Raw genomic sequence first — 25,519 nt, 5'->3', positions numbered from 1 at the left:
CTTCCTTCCTTCCTTCCTTCCTTCCTTCCTTCCTGTAAGAGTTATGACTGTTTTCCATTTCTACCTCAAGTGACAGCAAGTATGGGCTGGGGCTGTGTTTTTTTAAGGCAGTCTACCAGGGGATGCCCTGGATTGAAACAGCAATCGGCTCATATCAAAGGTGTGTTAACAGAAACCACATGTTCTTGAAGATGCGCATGATCACAACTGTGCAGACAGAAGCCCTGGCTAGCATCACTGACAAAGCTGAAGACCAAATTAAAATCTGCACAGCAAGACATCTTTCTCTCTTTCTCCCCCCAGCCAGTTTCAACTTGAGACTGATAGGCAAAAGAGCCATCTCTGGAGACAGAAGCCATCCATTGTTCAGATTTCGACATTTTCATACCTACAATTTGACCTGACAAACGGGAACAGAATTGTCATTGCATGTGCTCAAACTCATGTTTTCATGGGTTGGCTTCCAACTCTGCTACTTTTACACATGTATCAAAATGTCTCAGGGAATTATGTAATAGGGACAGCTTGTATTATGACGGCATCAGGATTTATTCCAAATTTCCAAATCCTGGTGTGTGTGTGTGTGTGTGTGTGTGTGTTTAAAAAAACAACCCTCAGAGTGTATATTAATCCATTTTATCTTTTCCTCAGTTGGTGGATTACAGAATAACAGAATAATAGATTTGGAAGGGACCTTTGAGGTCTTCTAATCCAACTCAGTATAGTCAAGGCTGTGGTCTTCCCAGCTGCAATGTATGGCTGTGAAAGTTGGACCATAAGAAAGGCTGAGCATCAAAGAATTGAGGCCTTTGAACTATGGTGCTGGAGAAGACTCCTGCGAGTCCCTTGGACTGCAAGGCGATCAAACCGGTCGGTTCTAGAGGAGATCAACCCTGACTGTTCTTTAGAAGGCCAGATCCTGAAGCTGAAACTCAAATCCTTTGGCCATCTAATGAGAAGGAAAGACTCACTGGAGAAGAGCCTCATGCTGGGAAAGGTTGAGGGCAAGAGAAGAAGGGGACGACAGAGAATGAGGTGGCTGGATGGAGTCACTGATGCAGTAGGAGTGACCTTAAATGGACTCCAGAAGATGGTAGAGGACAGGAAGGCCTGGAGGAACATTGTCCATGGGGTCGTGATGGGTCAGACATGACTTCGCAGCTCACAACAATCCAACTCTCTGCTCAGGACAGAAACCATTTCAGACAAATGGCTGTCCAGTCTCATCTTAAAAACTTCCACTAATGGGGCACCCACAACTTCTGGAGGCAAGTTGTTCCACTGGTTAATTGTTCTAACTGTCAGGAAATTAGTTCTAGGTTGCTTCTCTCCCTGATTAGTTTCCATCCATTACTTCTTGCCCTGCCTTCAGGTGCTTTGGAGAATAGCTTGACTCCCTCTTCTTTGTGGCAACCCCTAAAATATTGGAACTCTGCTATCATGTCTCCCCTAGTTCTTCTTTTCAATAGACATACCCAATTTCTGCAACCATTCTTCATATGTTCTAGTCTGCAGCCTCTCAATCATCTTTGTCGCTCTTCTCTGCACTCTTTCCAGAGTCTCAACATCTTTTTTATGTAGTGGCAACCAAAACTGGATGCAGTATTCCAAGTGTGGCCTTACCAAGTCTTTATAAATAATATTTCACTTGATCTTGATTCTATCCCTCTGTTAATGCAGCCTAGGACTATGTTGCTTTTCTTGGCAGCTGCTGCACACTGTTGGCTCATATTTAAGTGATTGTCTACTAGGACTCCAAGATCCCTCTAGCAATCTTTTAGAGATCCATCTAAGAATTTACATATCTAAGCACGGATTAAGGGGTTGTAAATCAGTGGTGGTTGATTGAATAATGAAAGACCAGACATGCAACACACACACACACAAACAGAGAGAGAGAGAGAAGAGAGAGACAGAGAGCTGGATAGAGAGCCAAAGAGAGAGAATTCAACTGCCTTACAACAAAGAAAACAAGGAGAATTTCACGTCAAGCTTCTTCCTCTTTGGAGGAAAAATGAACTTTCTTTTTCATCAAATCCGAGTGATTATTTACAAAAACCTTCTTGGCAACAAAATTACTGTGGACAAATGCTCCAGATGTCTTTTGCTGTTGGAGTTCCTAGTGGCTGTTGACATGTTTCATCCTTAAAACAAACACAAGTGGCAAATGAAAGCAACGGAGGTTGAGTTGCATCACCCCTGGGAAAAAGTTCTCCAGAACGTAGGAAGAAGCATTTTCACAGCTTTTAAATCCCACTCGGCTGCTGTCTTCATTTAATAAGGGCTTCCCTCCAGTTTTCATTCTCTGCACATTTAACACATTTGTTAAAGAGATTCCTAAAAATGTTCATAGGTCATTGCTTGAAAGATGTCAGTCGCCTTCCGTAACCGACTTCGTTCTTTCTTCTGCCCCGTATTATAAATCCATTTGCAAGTAAGTAGGAATAAAAGACACCTCCCAGTTATAACTGTTAATGTTTCGAGCTTGTCAAGAACTTGAGGTTAACAAAGAGCTGGGAGCAATGAGTAAGCACACGTGGCTTTGTTATGCTATCCCTTGTGATAGGTTGTAAATTAGCCACATCTATTTACCGCTTGTGGACAGAAGGACTGTTTTAAGATATCCAGAAGATTTCCTAATGGCTGTTTTGAGGGCATCTGTAAAACAGGTTCTACCTAGCCAACCTTGGCTGATCGTGGCAAATCTAAACAAGGGTCAATCCTAGTTAGTACTTCAATGAGAAACCACCAGGAGGTTCCAGGTCTCCAAGCTAGACTACGAAGTAAAACAAAACAACTCAGCACCAACACTGGAGGTTTAAAAGAAGAGACTGGACAGCCTTTTGTCTGCTTGAGCAGAGGGTTGGACTAGAAGACCTCCAAGGTCCCTTCCAGCCCTAGGATTCTATGAGTCTATGAACCAACCTGGAACTAAGGAGAAATTTCCTAGCAGTGAAAATAATTAATCAGTGGAACGACTTGCCTCCAGAAGCTGTGGGTGCTCCATCACTGGCGGTTTTCAAGAAGAGACTGGACAGCCATTTGTCCAAAAAATGGTATAAGGTCTCCTGCTTGAGCAGGGGGTTGGACTAGATGACCTCCAGGGCCCCTTCCAACTCTGCTATTCTCTTTTCTGCATTCTTATTCTAACGTAGAAGGAAGAAGCAAAAGGCATCCTGGGGGGACATGCATATACATATTTATATACAGACACAGACATATAAAATATACCCGGACATGGACACATACTTCCAAAAACTCTGGATGGACGCAAGTGAATCTTTACATGAAACAGGACACTCAGGAATGGTTTGACAGCTTGGTCTGGCACGTCAGACCGAAAATTCTATTTAGGGAAGGAAAGACGGTGATGTGAACAGTCCCATGATTCATTACATTGCATCAGAAGAATTGCTTGAGTTTGACCTGCATCTGGCAAATATTTATTCAAGCATGGTTCATCTTTGAGGGAGAGGGGAGGGGGTTGGGGGGGTTGGGAGTGGAATGCAGCCACAAGTTTATGCACTTGGAAAGTAGATAATTCATAAAGGGTAATTGGCCCAGATAGTAATATATGGCTATTAAGAGTTGGACCATAAAGAAGAGTGAGCGCCGGAGAACTGATGCTTTCGAATTGTGATGTTATTGGGAAAGATGGAAGGCAAAACGACACAGCTTAGTGACTGAAGGACGAGAACAATTGAGAGACTTTGAGGTAAAGGGCTCCAAACTGACTCATCTCTAGCTGACAATAAAATAGGAAGGGAGGCACAACAACCAAGCATATGAGGACCCTCAGTGCAAGGATGTTTTTGAGGAATAAAATATCACTCGATGTCTTATTCCTCAAAGAGGGAAGAAGTAGCCTAGAATAGAAGAAGCTTCTCGGATGAGAGGCGAAACGTCTTCAACAACAACAAAAAGTTGGAAAACGTTCAGAGAAAAGCAACTAACTAAAACATATGAAGAATGGCTGTGGGATTTGAGTTTGGCTAGTCTAAAGAAAAGGAGAAACAGAGGGGACATGATAGCAGTATTCCAGGATTTGAGGGGCTGCCACAAAGAAGAGGGGGTCAAATTATTCTCCAAAGCACCAGAAGGCAGGACAAGAAACAACGGATGGAAACTGATCAAAGAGAGAAGCAACCTGGCATTAAGGAGAAACTTCCTGACAGTGAGGACAATTAACCAGTGGAATAGCTTGCCTTCACTAATCATGGGTGCTCCATCATTGTAGGTTTTTAAGAAGAGGCTAGACAGTCACTTGTCTGAAATGGTATAGGTTCTCCTGTTCGAGTGGGGGGCTGGACTAGAAGACCTTCAATGTTCCTTCCAGATTCTATTCTATTCTATTCTATTCTATTCTATTCTATTCTATTCTATTCTATTCTATTCTATTCTATTCTATTCTATTCTATTCTATTCTATTCTATTCCATTCCATTCCATTCCATTCTTATTCTTATTCTTATTCTTATCTATTCCATTCCACTCCACTCCATTCCATTCCTAATAATTCTTATTCTTATTCTATTCTATTCTATTCTATTCTATTCTATTCTATTCTATTCTATTCTATTCTATTCTATTCTATTCTATTCTATTCTATTCTATTCTATTCTATTCTATTCTATTCTATTCCATTCCATTCCATTCCATTCTTATTCTTATTCTTATTCTTATTCTTATTCTTATTCTTATTCTTATTCTTATTCTTATTCTTATCTATTCCATTCCACTCCACTCCATTCCATTCCTAATAATTCTTATTCTTATTCTATTCTATTCTATTCTATTCTATTCTATTCTATTCTATTCTATTCTATTCTATTCTATTCTATTCTATTCTATTCTATTCTATTCTATTCTATTCTATTCTATTCTATTCTATTCTATTCTATTCTATTCCATTCCATTCCATTCTTATTCTTATTCTTATTCTTATCTATTCCATTCCACTCCACTCCATTCCATTCCTAATAATTCTTATTCTTATTCTATTCTATTCTATTCTATTCCATTCCATTCCATTCCATTCCATTCCATTATTATTCTATTCTATTCTATTCTATTCCATTCCATTCCATTCCATTCCATTCCATTCCATTCCATTCCATTCCATTCTATTCTATTCTATTCTATTCTATTCTATTCTATTCTATTCTATTCTATTCTATTCTATTCTATTCTATTCTATTCTATTCTTATTCTATTCCATTCCATTCCATTCCATTCCATTCCATTCCATTCCATTCTTATTCTATTCTATTCTATTCTATTCTATTCTATTCTATTCTATTCTATTCTATTCTATTCTATTCCATTCCATTCCATTCCATTCCATTCCATTCCATTCCATTCCATTCCATTCCATTCCATTCCATTCTATTCTATTCTATTCTATTCTATTCTATTCTATTCTATTCTATTCTATTCTTATTCTATTCTATTCTATTCTATTCTATTCTATTCTATTCTATTCTATTCTATTCTATTCTATTCTATTCTATTCCATTCCATTCCATTCCATTCTTATTCTTATTCTTATTCTTATCTATTCCATTCCACTCCACTCCATTCCATTCCTAATAATTCTTATTCTTATTCTATTCTATTCTATTCTATTCTATTCTATTCTATTCTATTCTATTCTATTCTATTCTATTCTATTCTATTCTATTCTATTCTATTCTATTCTATTCTATTCTATTCCATTCCATTCCATTCCATTCTTATTCTTATTCTTATTCTTATCTATTCCATTCCACTCCACTCCATTCCATTCCTAATAATTCTTATTCTATTCTATTCTATTCTATTCTATTCTATTCTATTCTATTCTATTCTATTCTATTCTATTCTATTCTATTCTATTCTATTCCATTCCATTCCATTCCATTCTTATTCTTATTCTTATTCTTATCTATTCCATTCCACTCCACTCCATTCCATTCCTAATAATTCTTATTCTTATTCTATTCTATTCTATTCTATTCTATTCTATTCTATTCTATTCTATTCTATTCTATTCTATTCTATTCTATTCTATTCTATTCTATTCTATTCCATTCCATTCCATTCCATTCTTATTCTTATTCTTATTCTTATTCTTATTCTTATTCTTATTCTTATTCTTATTCTTATCTATTCCATTCCACTCCACTCCATTCCATTCCTAATAATTCTTATTCTTATTCTATTCTATTCTATTCTATTCTATTCTATTCTATTCTATTCTATTCTATTCTATTCTATTCTATTCTATTCTATTCTATTCTATTCTATTCCATTCTATTCTATTCCATTCCATTCCATTCCATTCCATTCCATTCTTATTCTTATTCTTATTCTTATCTATTCCATTCCACTCCACTCCATTCCATTCCTAATAATTCTTATTCTTATTCTATTCTATTCTATTCCATTCCATTCCATTCCATTCCATTCCATTCCATTATTATTCTATTCTATTCTATTCCATTCCATTCCATTCCATTCCATTCCATTCCATTCCATTCCATTCCATTCCATTCCATTCCATTCCATTCCATTCCATTCTATTCTATTCTATTCTATTCTATTCTATTCTATTCTATTCTATTCTATTCTATTCTATTCTTATTCTATTCCATTCCATTCCATTCCATTCCATTCCATTCCATTCCATTCCATTCCATTCCATTCCATTCTATTCTATTCTATTCTATTCTATTCTATTCTATTCTATTCTATTCTATTCTATTCTTATTCTATTCTATTCTATTCTATTCCATTCCATTCCATTCCATTCCATTCCATTCCATTCCATTCCATTCCATTCCATTCTATTCTATTCTATTCTATTCTATTCTATTCTATTCTATTCTATTCTATTCTATTCTATTCTTATTCTATTCTATTCTATTCTATTCTATTCTATTCTATTCTATTCTATTCCATTCCATTCTTATTCTTATTCTTATTCTTATCTATTCCATTCCACTCCACTCCATTCCATTCCTAATAATTCTTATTCTTATTCTATTCTATTCTATTCTATTCTATTCTATTCTATTCTATTCTATTCTATTCTATTCTATTCTATTCTATTCTATTCCATTCCATTCCATTCCATTCTTATTCTTATTCTTATTCTTATTCTTATCTATTCCATTCCACTCCACTCCATTCCATTCCTAATAATTCTTATTCTTATTCTATTCTATTCTATTCTATTCTATTCTATTCTATTCTATTCTATTCTATTCTATTCTATTCTATTCTATTCTATTCTATTCTATTCTATTCTATTCTATTCTATTCTATTCTATTCTATTCTATTCTATTCTATTCCATTCCATTCCATTCCATTCCATTATTATTCTTATTCTTATTCTTATTCTTATCTATTCCATTCCACTCCACTCCATTCCATTCCTAATAATTCTTATTCCATTCCATTATTATTCTATTCTATTCTATTCTATTCCATTCCATTCCATTCCATTCCATTCCATTCCATTCCATTCCATTCTATTCTATTCTATTCTATTCTATTCTATTCTATTCTATTCTATTCTATTCTATTCTTATTCTATTCTATTCTATTCTATTCTATTCTATTCTATTCTATTCTATTCTATTCTATTCTATTAACAATGTCCGGTTGCATCTTGAAAAAGCACCTGTCAAGTTTCCGAGGTATGGGCTTTTCAAGTGACTCTGAGGCATTGTTTACCTTAAAAGTCCTTTATTAGCCTAATACACCGGCAAATGCTAACATTGAATGTTATTGCTTGACAGCACCTTTGGGACTGAACAGGACACCCTAATTTCTGTGTGGACCTGGGCTAAACACTTTGCAGCTAATCTAGAATGTTTGTAATACAAGATCGATCCAGTTTGTGACCTACTTGACACAAAGTCAAATGACAATGCCGCCGGATCTTGCTCTGCTCTAGGCTAGGAAAGAAGTTAAAAATCGGCCAGGAAGTAACACATTATCTTTTAGCAATAATTAACAGACATGTAACTGGGGCTTTCACTCCCCAAAGGAGTAATGAAAGGTTGCGTTTTAAAAGTGATGCAACTCTTCGTCAAGCTAATTGTTTCTTTTTTCTAAGCGTGTCAGGAGGTTGTTAAAAAAAAGCTGCCCTCTTGAAGCTCAGCAACCATTCATTTATGCTCAATCTGCTGTTTTCTCCTCCAAGATGAAATGTTAAAGAGCGGTTCAACAGCATACAAAAAAGACAAGTGTTGTGGTTTGTTTGGTTTTTTTTTAAAAAAAGAAAAACAACATTTTGATCCTCCATGTGGGACGGCTTTAAATTGAGCCGAACAACTGGCAAAGAGTGTAGAATTTTAAGACAGGCCAGCTATGATGAAGATAGCGGCTGTAATGTGTACCAATTTTAATATCAAGTTATTCTTCAAGAGTTGCCCCATGGAGAGCATGATTAGATAAGGTAGTCCTTGACTTACAACGGTTTGCTTAGTGACCATTCTAAGTTACAACAGCCCTGAAAAAAGGGACTATTTTATTCACTTAGGATCGTTGCAGGATCTCCACGGTCACGCGATCAAAATTCGGACGCTTGGCAACTGACTCGTATTTACGACGGTTGCACCGTCCCTAAAGAAGAGGGAGTCAAGCTATTCTCCAAAGCACCTGAAGACTGGACAAGAAGCAATAGATGGAAACTAAGCAAGGAGAGAAGCAACCTGGAACTAAGGAGAAATGTCCTGACAGCGAGAACAATTAATCAGTGGGACAACTTGCCCTCAGAAGCTGTGGGTGCTCCAACATTGGAGCTTTTAAAGAAGAGATTGGACAATCATTAGCCTGAAAGGGTAGAAGTCAGGGGTAGGCAACCTTGGCTCTTTTATGACTCGTGGACTTCAACTCCCAGAATTCCTGAGTCAGCCATGCTGAGGGGAAAGGGAGAGGTTTCCATGCTGAGCTATGCTGGCTCAGGAATTCTGGGAGTTGAAGTCCACGAGTCATAAAAGAGCCAAGGTTGCCTACCCCTGGCCTAGGCCTAGGCCCCTTCATGACTTGTGGACTTCAACTCCCAGAATTCCTGAGCCAGCCATGCTGAGGGGAAAGGGAGAGGTTTTCAAGCCGAGCCATGCTGGTTCAGGAATTCTGGGAGTTGAAGTCCACCAGTCATAAAAGAGCCAAGGTTGCCTACCCCTGGCCTAGGCCGCTTTATGACTTGTGGACTTCAACTCCCAGAATTCCTGAGCCAGCCATGCTGAGGGGAAAGGGAGAGGTTTCCATGCTGAGCCATGGTGGCTCAGGAATTCTGGGAGTTGAAGTCCACAAGTCATAAAAGAGCCAAGGTTGCCTGGTATAGGTCGATAGGCTTTGCTGGATGAGCAGACGGTTGGACTAGACGACCTTCAAAGGTCCCTTCCAACTCTGTTATCCTCTTATTCATGGAATGATATGCAAGGAGAATCTGTGTTGCACATTATCTTCCTGAAAAACTCTGGACGATTTCCATCACTAGTTTCATGGACAGAAAACTTCTTACATTCGGGAGGAAGTCATCATTGCCAGAGAACCGGCTCTTGCCAATATCACAGAACATCGAACAGCCGAGTTGGAAGGGACCTTGGAGGTCTTCTAGTCCAGCCCCCTGCTTGAGCAGGAGAACCTATACCATTTCAGACAAATGGTTGTCCAGTCTTTTTTTTTTTTGAAGGCCTCCGGTGATGGAGCACCCACAATTCTGAGGGCAAGTAGTTCCACCGATTAACTGATTTCCTCGCTGTGAGGAAATTTCTCCTTAGCTCTAGGTTGCTTCTCCCCTTGGTTAGCTTCCATCCGTTGTTTCTCGCCTGGCCTTTGGGCGCTCTGCGGAAGAGGTTGACCTCCTCGTCTTTTGGGGAGCCCCCTCAAATATTGGAAGACTGCTATCATGTCTCCCCTAGTCCTTCTTTTCATTTGATTAGACCCTACCCAGTTCCTGCAATCACTCCTTGGTATGTTTTAGCCTCCAGCCTGCTAATCATTCTCATTCTAATAATATCATACAGTGGGAGAGGGAGAAAAATTGGTGGGTTTCCCATTCCCCTTGCTCAATCGTTCTTGGCCAAGGAGAAGAACACTAATGACCTCCTGCCTGGTTTTGCAACTGAAATCATGTTTTGACTTAATCCTAACAGGACATCCCCTTCCAACCACTCTTTCTGAACTCAGTCATGAGAGATACTTGCCCTAAACCACACACACACACACACACACACACACACACACACACACAGACAAACACACTTAAGACATTTTAAGAAGAATTGTGCAATCAGACACTGTCAATAAGGAGGCCGGCCCCTTCTTCACAAGCTGGATCCTGCTGTGAAATTGATGGTGTCCTTCGAGGTGATTTACCCACATCCTAGCCTACTGAGAAATATTCCCACGGGGACACACGCTACGTTCTCACATGAGTCATTTCCCTGTAGGTTCCTGTTTGCTTTGACTTTACTGTTGCCTCTGTGATCGCTCTCAAGGGAAATAAGATAATTTCCCTTAGGGTTTTCTGTAAAAAGGCCAATGAAAGAGGGAGGCCGAGTGGCACAGGCTGGGTTTGCTTCCCTGCAGACAAATTTCCCGAGACAGTTGACAAACAGGTTGTCTACTACACAGGGACTTGATTCCCATATAAGAAGACTAATGTGGGAACTATTACAGGGCGAGGGCAGAGCTGATGAGATCTCACCAATAAATATTTCTGTAGGAGAAGAAGAAAGGAGTATTCAAGCATCAGGTCATAATAGAATAATAATAGAATAGAATAGAATAGAATAGAATAGAATAGAATAGAATAGAATAGAATAGAATAGAATAGAATAGAATAGAATATAGAATAGAATAGAATAGAATAGAATAGAATAGAATAGAATAGAATAGAATAGAATAGAATAGAATAGAATAGAATAGAATAGAATAGAATAGAATAGAATAGAATAGAATAGAATAGAATAGAATATAGAATAGAATAGAATATAGAATAGAATAGAATAGAATAGAATAGAATAGAATAGAATAGAATAGAATAGAATAGAATAGAATAGAATAGAATAGAATAGAATAGAATAGAATAGAATAGAATAGAATGTAGGGATGGAATAGAATAGAATAGAATGTAGGGATGGAATAGAATAGAATAGAATAGAATAGAATAGAATAGAATAGAATAGAATAGAATAGAATAGAATAGAATAGAATAGAATAGAATAGAATAGAATAGAATAGAATAGAATAGAATAGAATAGAATAGAATAGAATAGAAGCTGGAAGGGACCATGGGGGTCTTCTAGTCCAGCCCCCTGCTCAAGCAGGAGAACCTACACTGTCTCAGACAGGTGATTGTCTAGTCTCTTCTTAAAAATCTCCAGTGATAGAGCACCCACAAATATTGGTGGCAAGCTGTTCCACTGGTTGATTGTCCTCATTGTCAGGAAGTTTCTCCTTAATTCCAGGTTGCTTCTCTCCTTGGTCAGTTTTATCTTACCCAATTGTCTCAACTATTTTTTAATTTTTGTATTCGATTTTTATTGTGTATTGCCCTGTTCACCACCCTGAGTCCTTCGGGAGAAGGGTGGTATAGAAATCAAATTATTAAATTAAATTAAATTACTAACTTTCATGGTTTTAATCCCAACTTAACTTGTGTGGACCTCATCCCTTATTCAAGACAGCGGCCCCCAACCTTTTGGGCACTAGGGACCAGTTCCGTGGAGAAATATTTTCCCATGGACCAGAGGGGGCTGCCTGCATCTTGTGGATGGAGCTTCGCTTGTTTGCATGGCCCAGTTTTGGGTATGCCATGGACCGGTGCCAGTACACCAACTGGGAGTTGGGGACCCCTGATTTTAAGAGACTCCTAAAGGAGCGTGCATGTGCATTAACATGAGTTTCCTCCCTGTCACATTTTAGTTTTTTTTCCTTTTCTTCGTTCGAATGTGAAATTTTTGGAAGAATAAATAAAAATAAGATAGCGTTTGCCTCTTGACTGATGTGTTATAAAACTGAAAAGATGCACAGAAGCTGTGCTATAAGTAGAAAGAGACATGCAAAGCTCAGCCGAAATTATTCGTATTATTTTTAAACCAAATACTTGGACAAGATTCCACTCCACGGAGGCTTGGGGGGGAAAAATGCCTTAACTTTACTTTCTGTTGGCAACAGCCAATGAGCTTCGGCAGTATGCAAATATTTGCATCTGGAAAAATTACAGGGAAAACCCACAAAATGCTACCCAGATTGTGGAAACCGGGGCTGTTCCTCCTGGCACCAGACTAGTTCTTGCCCATAAATCTTGGCCAGTTGGAAAAAGAAACAACCAAAAAAAAAATGCCCATAATATCCTAGAGCTTGTGGAACAGCAGGGAAATGTTGCTTTGTGCATGCTACCCAGATTACTTTCCTGATTATCATGCAAAAGAGGGAGCTTACGGTTGTTGTTGTTGTTGTTGTTGTTATTATTATTTTCAGTTTGGAATTTTGTAATGCAGCCGTGGGGACTCACATGCGTGTGTGAAGCTCCATTTGTGCTACCTTCAGTAAAAGGATGAACCAGATTGTTGGAGGCAATATGCTGAATCTGTAAACCACTTAGAGAGGGCTGTAAATCACTGTGAAGCAGTATATAAGTTTAAATGCTATTGTCTATCTATCTATCTATCTATCTATCTATCTATCTATCTATCTATCTATCTATCTATCTATTTTATCTATGAGCCATGATGGCGCAGTGGTTAGAACGCAGTATTACAGGCTAATTCTGCTGACTGCCAGCAGTTCAATTCTCAGCCTTCCATCCTTCTTAGGTCAGTAAAATGAGGATCCAGATTGTTGGACAAAATATGCTGAGTCTGTAAATCGCTTAGGGAGGGCTGTAAAACACTGTGAAGCACTATAAAAGTCTACATGTTATTGCTATTGCTCGCTCGCTCTGTCTGTCTGTCTGTCTGTCTGTCTGTCTGTCTGTCTGTCTGTCTGTCTGTCTATCTATCTATCTATCTATCTATCTATCTATCTATCTATCTATCTATCTATCTATCTATACATCTATCTACATCTATCTCTATCTTTCTATTTATCTATCTTTCTATCTATCTATCTATCTATCTATCTATCTATCTATCTATCTATCATCTATCTATCTATCTATCTATCTATCTATCTATCTATCTATCTATCTATCTATCTATCTCTATACATTATCTATCTATACATCTATCTACATCTATTCTATCTTTCTATTTAACTATCTATCTATCTTTCTATGTATCTATCCATATCTATCTATCTCTCTGTCTATCTATCTCTCTATCTATCTATCTATCTATCTATCTATCTATCTATCTATCTATCTATCTATCTATCTATCTATCTATCTATCTCCATATCTATCTATCTATCTATCTATCTATCTATCTATCTGTCTGTCTGTCTGTCTGTCTGTCTGTCTGTCTGTCTGTCTGTCTATCTATCTATCTATCTATCTATCTATCTATCTATCTATCTATCTATCTATCTATCTTTCACTTTACTAAATATATATGTCATCCATTTCACTGGGCAACTCTGGTTGCCATAACCAGAGCATCAGAGCCCCACCTCTTTTACATACTCTATTCAATTTTTGTGTTTCTCCATCTTCAGCATGTTGGCAAGTTCTACCACCCAATGTTGCCAAATCTGATTGTAAGAGGATTCAGTGAGCACATGTTAACACTGCACATAAAATAAAAATGCAGTAGCAATTTTATGATCTACCAAAGTCACTGAAGCCCAAAGAATCTTTTTAATATATGGCCTAGAGGGTAAATTTTTTAAGAACACGATCTGATGGAAGATATCTCCTGAAAAGAACCATTCTGCCTCTTCTTCTTTTGCCCTGCCAATGTTAATAATGCTGTTTAGTGCAACCTTTACTAAATCTGGCAAAAGGATATGATTATGCCCAATCAAGAGCCTTGGTGGAGCAGTGGGCTAATGCTTCCTTAAGTAACACCAGCTGCCTGCAATTAGTGCAGGTTCGAGTCCCACCAGGCTCAAGGTTGACTCAGCCTTCCATCCTTCCCAGGTAGGTAAAATGAGAACCCAGATTGTTGGGGGCAATAAGCTGACTTTGTAATAATGCCGCTTGGGGGGGGGCGAAAGCCCTAATAAGTAGGCATATACATAGAATGAAGGCTATTGCTAAGCACATTGATTTGTGATTCTTAGATTGTAAGCCGCCCTGAGTCTTCGGAGAAGGGCGGGATATAAATGGGATTAAAAATATATATATATTTGCCCTTGGAATCTTGTGTCATTCGGAGGATTTGATCAATATTTGTATATTTGTAGCTCATGAGTTCTTGGCGCTTTCTGAGCTGGGTGGTTTTCTTGCAGATGTTTCATGGCCCAACTAGGTAATATCATCAGTGCTACTAGGACTGATGATGTTACCTAACCAGATAATGAAATGTCTACAACAAAACAACCAAGCTCAGAAAACACCACACAGGGCATTTTATTCTAATGCAATGCTGATTTTTTTTTAAATATGATATTTAAGATTTGGGGTCGTTCACTGTTTAAGTAACTGATGGGCTCGCTCTGATGAGACTCAAGTGTAGGGAAGGACTAGGCTGAGCCCAAGGGAGGGGTCAATTTTTTTATTATTTTTAATTCCATTTATATCCCGCCCTTCTCCAAAGACTCAGGGCGGCTTACAAGCTTAGCAGTAGCCTTCATTCTATGTATATGCCTGCTTATTAGGGCTTTCACACACACCCCCAAGCGGCATTATTACAAAGTCAGCTTAATTGCCCCCAACAATCTGGGTCCTCATTTTACCTACCTGGGAAGGATGGAAGGCTGAGTCAACCTTGAGCCTGGTGGGACTCGAACCTGCACTAATTGCAGGCAGCTGGTGTTACTTAAGGAGGCATTAGCCCACTGCTCCACCAAGGCTCTTTGAATGTGTCATCAGTCTCGAATCCCTTCGCAGCCACAAATGATCTAAGTCAGAGTTCCCCAACCTCCTGTCCATGGACTGGTATCGGGCAGTGGCATGCCAGCAACTGGTCTGCACAAACAAGCAAAGCCCCATCTGTGTAATGGAGGCAGCACAGAAAAACCACAGACGCTCCGGTCCGTGGAAAAACCTTTCTCCACGGAACCGGTCCCTGGTGCCCAAAATGTTGGGGACCTCCGATCTAAGTCCAGCCAACCTTGAATCCCACTGATTCTTATCTATTGCCAATTTGCTTTGACAGTTAGCTGTTCAGATTGATAAGCTTGCAATAAACCTTTATATTCATTTGAACTGCCCGGACTTACTACATTTGGGAGTACACTTCCCATAAACAGAGGGCAAGTATAGAATTTGGATGTCTGCTTCCTAATTGAAGGACACTTTTTATGATCGCGGCTCTCCAAACTACCACGAGCCGTTTTACACAAAGGAGTCCCGATTCCCACCGAGGGTGGAATGGCAGAGTGTGAGAAAAACAGAGTCTCTTGCCCACTTGGGAACGTTTGTGAATCTTAGTAGCTAGCAACAAATAATGTATCTCTCAACACTTGAAAAATGCGAGCAATTTTTATTAGTTCGCCAAGTCCACCGAGAGAGAAATAGAGACTTTGCTAAGAGACTCTGCCAACATCTGCCCAGTGCTTTCTCAGTTGTACCTCTACATGCCTAATGCACAAAGCCAAATAAATTGTGGGAAATGTGGGGAAAAGGTGAGTTTCCAGCCAAAAAATTCATGCAGACCCATTAGATTGTTCACGCTGACTGTGCAAGCATTGAGGGACTGGGCATGCTGGGATACCGCTGAACAACCTTTTATGGTCTGTTCCCTAACTAGGTTAAGCTAACAATTGCAGGTAGTCCTTCACTTACAACAGTTCATTTAGTGACTGCCACAAAGTTAAAACGGCGCTGAAAAAAGTGACTTATGACCACTTTTCATACTTATGACCCTTGCAACATCCTCATGGTCACGGGATCAAAATTCAGACGCTTGGCAACTGACTCATATTTATGACGGTCACAAGGTCCCTGGGTCAGGTGATCATCTTTTGCAAACTTCTGACAAGCAAAGTCAATGGGGAAGCCAGATTCACTTAACAACCGTATTACTAAAAACAACTCTTTTTGTTTTGTTACTTTGTATTTTAACTTTTTAAAAAACTTAATAAAGCTGGTTTTTAAAAAAAACAATCACCAGTGCTGTTATTTAACCTCTGGTATAACAATAACAATAAATAATAATAATAATAATAATAATAATAATAATAATAATAATAATAATAATAATAATAATAATAATAATAATAATAATAATAATAATAATACAAAGCCAGAATTGAGAAGACAGCAACAGACAGTAAGTGCCACCTATGCAAAGAAGCTGCAAGGAGATCGCACAGACTGACTGCAAGCAGCGGCCTGACAAAGTAGCAACAATGGTTCATTGGAAGATCTGCAAGAAATATCATTTGCCTGTAAGCAAGAACTGGTGGCATCATAAAATAGAGAAAGTCATAGAAAATGATAAAATTGAACTGCTCTGGGACTTCACAATTCAAACAGATAAGCACCTGCAACGTAACACTTCGGACTTAACAGTTGTCGATAAGAAAGACAAAAAAGTCTGGCTAGTGGACGTGGCAGTGCCTGGAAAGAGCAGAATAGACGAGAAAGAACTGGAGAAGATAACAAAATACAAAGACCTACAAATAGAAATAGAACGACTGTGGCAAAGACAAACAAGGGTAGTACCAATAGTAATAGGCGCCTTGGGTGCAATCCCAAAACAACTGGAGCACCACCTGAACACCATCATCGGCATTGACAAATTCGCCATTAGTCAATTGCAAAAGGCAGCCTTACTAGGAACTGCTTCCATCCTGTGACGATATGTGTGATATCATCAAGCATCCACATCTGCCTATCCCAGGTCCTTGGTAGGGACTCGATAGGTAGACAAAAATGCCAAATCCAGTCTGAACATCTGGCTGACTGTGCGAATAATAATAATAATAATAATAATAATAATAATAATAATAATAATAATAATAATAATAATAATAACAACAACAACAACAACAACAACAACAACAACAACAACAACAATAATAATAACAATAATAATAATAATAGCATAACTGGGAACAGCGATGTGGGAAGACCCCCAAAATAATATGGACTAGTAACTCTGCTTCTAAATTCAAAAAACGAAGGAAGTTTCAAATCTATAGGAAGGTACAGAAGAGTCTAGACTTGCTGATTGTCTGAAATCATCCAGTCGCTTTTATTTAACTTTTTTTTTTTTTTTGGCTACCAGGAACAAGCTGACCCTGGGTGACCCTTGGCAGGACTTGGCTCAGCTCCCATTCCAGCCAGACAAAACTTTCTTGATTTTTCCAGCCAGACCCAAATCTGTTCAGATATTTAGGAGATGTTTGTGTGTGACAGCCAAATGGGAGAAAGACGTTTTCTAGTGACTCAGAAGATGTTGGTGAACACGTCAGGAAGACGTTCTGGCTGGCCAACACAGCTTAATTGCCTGCCTCAGTTTCTTTGGAGCTGTTCCCTATTTATTTATGAAACGGGACTACCCAGTAGTTTGGCTCTGGAAGAAAATTTCCTCAAAGGATTGCTGTTCTCTTACGTGCCGCACTGGGTAGAGAATCCTCTTTTAGGCCATGTTCCTTCTTTGAGTCCTCTTCCTTGCCAGGTTGAATGGGGACAAGATTCCAACTGATCTTGGCTGGGATTTGTAGCTGTTCTTCTCCATTTATTTATTTATTTTTAATATTCAAAGTTTTATTCGTTCCTACGGTACCATCGAAATACAAAAGTAAAGAGCGGAAAAGATGGCGGAGGGGAGAGGGAGTAGAGAAGTGAGGTAAGGGAGAAAAAAAAAAAGGCATTGACTTCCGATTTCCTTTGGTGCAATAGAGCAGAGGTCCCCAACCTTTTGGGTACCAGGGACCGGTTCTGTGGAGAGAGGTATTTCCGTGGACCGGAGAATGCGTGGTTCTGTGTGTTGCCTGCATCCCACAGATGGGGCTTTGCTTGTTTGTGCGGACCAGTTGCTGGTATGTCCACGGCCCGGTACCGGTCCACGGCCCGGAGCTTGGGGGCCCCTGTAATAGAGTATCAACTTCAAACCTCAACTTTTTTACTTTTACAAAAGAATATCAGCTAGGGACGCGGTGGCTCAGTGGGTTAGGACGCTGAGCTTGTCAATCAGAAGGTCGGCAGTTTGGCGGGTCGAATCCCGAGTGCTGCGTAACAGAGTGAGCGCCTGTTACTCATCCCAGCTTCTGCCAACCTAGCAGTTCGAAAGCACGTAAAAATGCAAGTAGAAAAATAGGGACCACTCCGGTGGGAAGGTAACGGCGTTCCGTGCGCCTTTGGCGTCTAGTCATGCCGGCCACATGACCACGGAGACGTCCTCAGACAAGCGCTGGCTCTTCGGCTTTGAAACGGAGATGAGCACCGGCCCCTAGAGTCGGAAACGACTAGCACGCACGTGCGGGGGAACCTTTACCTTTACCTTATCAGCTAGCCATTTCAATAAAATCAAGTCTATCTAACTGGGTAAAGCCCAAGGTTTAAAAAAAAGAAAAAAAAATACGAATACTTTTATTGCCACGTGGAAACTGCTTCTAGATTTTGTGCTTGAGGTGGGGAAAAAAATGAAAATTTTGATTGTGGGCTTAACTGTTCTTCTCAACGATCATTCTAACTGCTTGGTTATCAAAGGAACGGTCCTTCTGAATAGAATGCAGAATATACCAACGAAGAAGAATGTTTGTAGCTCCGGGTTGAGATGAAGTTTTGAGTTTGCTTGTTTTCTCACAGACGTTTCATTAACCTAACTAGGTAACACCATCAGTGCTAGTAAGGAGTGCTGTTTGCTTCTCAGTTTATATTCTGGTATCTTGGTTTCTCAAGAATACATGGATTTTTTTAAAAAAAATCCGGAGAGAAGAAGCTGAGAACTGTGATTCCTGACCTCCTAACAGAATAACAGACTTGGAGGGGACCTTGGAGGTCTTCTAGTCCAACCCCCTGCTCAGCCAGGAGACCCTATACTGTTCTGGATAAATGGACCTCCAATCTCTTTTTAGAAACCTTCAGTGATGGAGCATTCACTATTTCTAGAGGCAGGTTGTTCCACTGATTAGTCGTTCTCACTGTCCAGAAACTTCTCCTTAGTTCTAGGTTGCTTCTCTCCTTGATTAGTTTCCATCTGTTGCTTCTTCTCCTGCCTTCGGGCACTTTGGAGAATAGCTTGACTCCCTCTTCTTTGGGGCAACCCCTGAGATATTGGACGGCTGCTATCATCTCTCCCCTTCGTCCTTCTCTTCATAAAACTAGACCTACCCAATTCCAGCAACCGTTCTTTGTATGTTTTAGCCTCCAGTCCCCTAATCATCTTTGTTGCTCTTCTCTGCACCCTTTCTAGAGTCTCAACATCTTTTTACATCGTGGCAGCCAAAACTGAATGCAATATTCCAAGTGTGGCTTTACCAAGGCGTTATAAAGTGGTATTAACACTTCCCGTGATCTTGATTCTATCGCTCTATTCATGCAGCCTAAGACTGTGTTGGCTTTTATTTGGGGAGGGGGGGGATCAACATTTGAAATAAGATACAGGGGTCCTTGGTGCTCTTGCTTGTTTTCTTGCAGTTTCCATGACCCAAACTAGGTAACATCATCAGTGCTAGCAAGGAGTGCTGTTTGCTTACTAGCACTGATGTTGTTACCTCGTTTGGATAATGAAATCTCTGCAAGAAAACAAGCCAGCTCAGAGAGCACCAAGGACCACACAGTCCTCCTCCTCCTCCTCCTCCCACACCCCATTCTCTTCTAGCACTGATGATGTTACCTAGTTGGGTAATGAAACATCTGCAAGAAAACAAGCCAGCTCAGAGAGCACCAAGGACCACACAATCCTCCTCCTCCTCCTCCCACACCCCATTCTCTTCTAGCACTGATGATGTTACCTAGTTGGGTAATGAAACATCTGCAAGAAAACAACCAAGCTCAGAGAGCACCAAGGACCACACAGTCCTCCTCCTCCTCCTCCTCCTCCTCCTCCTCCTCCTCCTCCTCCCACACCCCATTCTCTTCTAGCACTGATGATGTTACCTAGTTGGGTAATGAAACATCTGCAAGAAAACAAGCCTGCTCAGAGAGCACCAAGGACCACACAGTCCTCCTCCTCCTCCTCCTCCTCCTCCTCCTCCTCCTCCTCCTCCTCCTCCTCCTCCTCCTCCTCCCACACCCCATTCTCTTCTAGCACTGATGATGTTACCTAGTTGGGTAATGAAACATCTGCAAGAAAACAAGCCAGCTCAGAGAGCACCAAGGACCCCTCATTTCAACCCTGAGCTACAAATATTCTCCTTCATTGGAATAAGATACAGAATAACAGATTCGGGAGGGACCTTGGAGCTTTCTAGTCCAATCCCCTGCTCAGACAGAGAAGAATTTCTATAGAAATAGAATGAATGAATGAATGAATGAATGAATGAATGAACGAACGACCGATGCCTCCCTCAAGGTAACAGTAAGGCAATTCAGTAGACCTAAGAATTGCAAGCAAGGAGAAAGAACCACATGGTATACAGTGTCAGCCTGCAGCTCAAGAAATCCTAAGAGTCAAACATGCAGAGACCCAAAACAAAATTCCAGAAGACAACTTTTACATTTCTCCTATCCTGCTCTGCTACAAACTTCAAATTTTCATGCGCTTGCTTTCAGCGTCTTCCCAAATTCAGCTGCTGAACGTAAGATGAGGCACTATGAATTCGCTTCAAACAATGATGCTTCCGTGATTCCCCAAGCCTATCGATCTGCAACCCTTGAAAGTAGCTACGTCTTTTCCCAGGATGACTCAGCAACTTTAAAGGGGATCCTAATAGGCGTGTTGGCAAACCTTTCCCAAGATTGTTTTATACCGCATGGGACCACATACCCTTTCGTCTCCTTAAAGCCGCTGCATCTTTTTACTGCTTCGGAAGCTGTCAGCTTTTCTGTGACCCGCAGGATGCAGGCATAGCCGATTTATAACATAGCTGTGCATGCTGACAGCTGCAAACATTGAATATATTTGCACCTCTGTGCATTCTGGAGCCTCTTTTATGGAATCCTACTTAAGTTTCCCCCAGTCTATGGCAGAACAAGGGCTTACTCTTGAGTAAACTTGTGATTTCTGAACAGATTTTGGCGTGGCTGGAAAAAATCAAGAAATCAAGAAAGTTTTGTCTGGCTGAAATGGGAACCTAACCAGGCCCTCCCAAGTGTCACCCAAGGCCGGATTGTCTCTAGAAGCCAAAAAAAAAAGTTAAAAGCAACTGGATGATTTTACACAACCACCATGTCTAGACTCTTTTATATCTTCCTATAGATTTGAAACATCCTTCGCTTTTTGAATTAAGAATCAGAGGTACTAGTCCATATTATTTTTTGAGATCTTCCCCCCCTACACCAATCCCATTTATGCTATTCAAGTTGCTGTTGTTGGTTGTTACAAAACCAGGGGTTAAATAACAGCCCTGGAGACTGTTTTTTTAAACCAACTTTATTATTATTTTTTTTAAAGTTAAAATACGAAGTAAACAAGCATTCCTCGATCTGTTATTCAACACAAAGACTTTGATGTCTCTATTTCTCATGGATCAATATGACCTTTTCTTCTATGCTCTAGATTAGTTTTAGGGACCCTGCTTCCTCTATTGATCCATGCCCAATTGGATCTCTGATATTGATCTGAAGCACCGATTCCCAGCCAAAGAGATTCCTAAAAGTACTGAGCAACCGAACTGAATCACGCCAAACATTTTCCAACAAAGGAAAGCGACAAATACAGGTAGTCCTCAACTTACGACCGCAGCCAAGCTGAAAATTTCTTTGCTAAGCAAAACAGTTAAGTGGATTTTGCCCCCACTACAGTCGTTAAGTTAGTAGCACGGATGTTAAGTGTTATCGGGCATCCCCCATTCATTTGGCTTGTGAGAAGGCCGCATACGGGGATCACCCAAGACCCCAGGACACTGCGACCGTCATAAGTATGAGTCAGTCGCCGAGCATCTGAATTTTAATCCCGTGCCCACGGGGAAGCTGCGACGGTTGTAAGTGTGCGAAAAATGGTCCTAAGCCGTTTTTTTTTCCCCAGGGCTGTTGCAACTAACAACTAAATGAATGGTTGTAACTTGAGAACTACCTGTGGCGTATAAACCCTGAAAGAAAGAATGAAAGAGATGGTAAATGAAGGATCCATAGACAGAAGCTATACCTTTACTTTGAATATCAGGGAGACTATCGGATGAATTCTGGGCAACTGCTGACCTCCTATAAACTCTGTGAAGGCGTCCTCTCTCCTCCTCCATTTGTTGGCCTTTCTCCAGGGGCTCAATGAAAAATTCCTCTTCGCCAACTTTGATCATGCCAGCCTAGAGACAGAGCAAGAAAAATAAATAAATAAAAGGAAGAGGACTTAAGCAGAGAAAGAATCCAGACTGAGTCCTCGACCTATAACCCCATTGGTTTAGCCTCCGTTCAAAGTTACAGTGGCGTTGGGGGGGAAAAAAAGTCGGTTTAATGACCATGTTTTCACTCTTAACGACCGCTGCCACATCCCCATCGTCGTGTAATCAAAATTCAGACGCTTGGCAGCCGGCTCATATTTATGACAGTTGCCGCGGCCTGGGGTCACGTGATCTCCTTCTGTGACCTTCCGACAAGCAAAGCCAATGGGGGAAGGAAGATTCACTTAACGTAAGGTAATGTAACGTAACGTAAGTTAATGTAATGTAACTTAATATAATGTAATGTAACGTAACATAACGTAACTTAATGTAACATAACGTGACTTGACTTGACGTGACGTAACTTAACGTAACATAACATAATGTAATGTAACTTAATGTAACGTAACTTAACATGATGTGACGACTTGACTTGACGTGATGTGAAGTGACATAACGTGACTTGACTTGACGTGACGTAACTTAACGTAACATAACATAATGTAATGTAACTTAATGTAACGTAACTTAACATGATGTGACGACTTGACTTGATGTGATGTGAAGTGACATAACTTGACTTGACTTGACGTGACGTGACTTAACTTAGATTAACTTAACTTAACTTAACTTGACTTGACTTGACTTGACTTAGCTTAACTTAACTTAACTTAACTTAACTTAACTTAACTTAACTTGACTTGACTTGACTTGACTTGACTTCCCTGTTAGTAATTTAACAATCCAGTGATCCACTTAACAACTGTGGCATGGAAAGTCATAAAATGGGGCACAACTCCCTCAACCAATGTTTCACTTATTAGCAGAAATGTTGGGCTCAGCTTTAGGTCGTAAGAATACCTATTATAGCTATGTTTCAAAAGTGCACTTCAGCCAGCAGTAATACGGGAACAGCCTTGTGCAATTTTGAAGAGGATTCGGGTTTTCTTGGCAGCTGCTTGATTAATCACGAAAGGAAGACAGTAGAGAATGTCAAAAGAGAAGCAAAGAGAATCAAGTTTGCAATAACCTTCCATTAAAAGCTTCCCTGGCAAATCTGAAAAGCAGATTAATTCTGCAAAATGTGCTCTGGCATTAATCCTGTCCGGGGAATTGCGTTTCCTTTCTCAAAAAAGCAGTGCAATCGTTTGGCATACGCCTGGGTCAGGGGCCGGTTGGAACCGAATTAAAGCTATTCCTGGTGCTTTAATCAATATGGGATGTAAACACACACACACACACAGAGACACACTGCAATTTAGCACTGTTAGCAACAATCACTCTCCCCAGCTTACCTCAAATTCATTCTAGCTGCACAAAAAGACACAATCCCCCTTGAATCAAGTTTAGCTCCTGGGCACTATGTAAAGGTCCACTGACAGATAATCCTTGACTTACAATCATCTGTTTAGTGACCGTTCCAAGTTATAGGAGCATTGAAAAAGTGACTTACGACCGGTTCTCACACTTAGGACCATAGTCACGGGATCAAACTTCAGAAACTTGGCAACTGACTCATATTTATGACAGTTGCAGTGTGATCCCCTTTTGCAACCTCTTGCCAGCAAAGTCAAGGGGGGAAGCCAGATTCAAGTAACAAGCGTTTGACGAACTTAACAACTCGCCGCGATTCACTTAACGACTGTGGCAAACCAGGTCGTAAAACGAGACAGCTCACTTCGCAACTTAGGAGCAGAAATTTTAGGGTCAGTTTACGTTTCTCAAAAGCAATAAGCAATTTATGGTGTAGATGTTGTTTTTTTATTTATTGTTTTCATGTTTTTTTTTTCATTGTCTTATCATTGTAGAAATGCAAGCGGCCCAGAGTCTCTTGGTTGAGTTGGGCAGAGCTATAGAAAATGAAGAAATAAATTAATATGGAAGCAATTTCTCATGGATTTATTGGTGATTTCTCATCCCAACTGACCCCTCTGGGAGTTTCAGATTGTGCAATCCCTTTCCCATCCCGACCCTGTTGATTCTTTTCAAGATCAGCCAAAGTCAGCCTGGGGTTGCCAGTAATGACAATTCATCGAACATCTGGCTGTTCTTCAGAAGCCTCAGTTCATCACTTTCTTGAAATTTCCAAATGTTATACATAAACTGAATGTATTTTTGATCGATTAAGTTTGCAGAGAAGAGCAACAAAGGTGGTAGAGAGTCTGGAGCATAAATCACTGAATACTTTATATGGGGATTCCTAAGTGTGATTAGACACGCAAAGAATTTGTCTCTGTTGTGGAAGCCCTCACTGTACGTGCAAAGCAACAGAATAAGGATAATCGTAATCATAATACCAATAAGAAAGGGTGAGTAAAGAAGATAATAAGAAGGATGAATAATAATACTTACAGCCATACCACATGGGCAAATACACAATAGACGTTAGACATCACTGTGAGAATTAGGTGTTCAGCAGAGTGATGACATGAGGGGGGAAAAACCTGTCCTTGTGTATAGTTGTCTTGGTGTACAATGCCATATAGGGAAGGAGTTGAAACAGTTTATGTCCAGGGTGCGAGGGGTCTGCAAATAACTCCTCAGTTCTCCTTTGGCCCACAGGGGTCTGCAAATAACTCCTCAGTTCTCCCTTGGCCCACACAATATATAGATCTTCTATGGAACACAAGCTGGGTGCAATTTTTATCATTTGTTGAATGGTTGAGGGACTAGACCAGGGGTCTTCAAGCCTGGCTGAGGAATTCTGGGAGTTGAAGTCCACAAGTCATAAAAGGGCCAAATTTGAAGGCCCCTGATATAGACTTTAAGAGGAGTTGACTTCAACTCCCAGAATTCCTCAGCCAGCATGCCTGGCTGAGGAATTCTGGGAGTTGAAGTCCACAAGTCATAAAAGGGCCAAGTTTGAAGACCCCTGGTCTAGACTCTAGCTTATTGAAGAGAAGGATTAGAGGGAACATGATAGTACTTGACGGGCTGTCACAAAGAAGAGGGAATTATTCTCTAGTCTAGGGCACCAGAAGGTAAG

General features: G+C 40.0%; 1 protein-coding gene across 1 annotated transcript in view; it reads right to left on the bottom strand.

Moving 5' to 3' along the window:
* Nucleotides 1-25,519, bottom strand: part of ADAMTS3 (ADAM metallopeptidase with thrombospondin type 1 motif 3) — a gene marked incomplete at both ends in the record, with an annotated part of 151,262 nt that overhangs the window by 82,672 nt on the left and 43,071 nt on the right. The window contains one exon of the mRNA XM_081333324.1: nt 22,302-22,458. Coding sequence (XP_081189450.1) covers nt 22,302-22,458 — 157 coding nt within the window. The remainder of the gene's footprint in view (nt 1-22,301; nt 22,459-25,519) is intronic.

The sequence above is a fragment of the Vipera berus genome (assembly GCF_964194415.1).
Source record: "Vipera berus genome assembly, chromosome: 7".
In the NCBI taxonomy this organism is placed as follows: domain Eukaryota; kingdom Metazoa; phylum Chordata; class Lepidosauria; order Squamata; family Viperidae; genus Vipera; species Vipera berus.
Note: the sequence above shows the minus strand (reverse complement) of the source record. Positions and strands in the feature narration are given on the sequence as shown.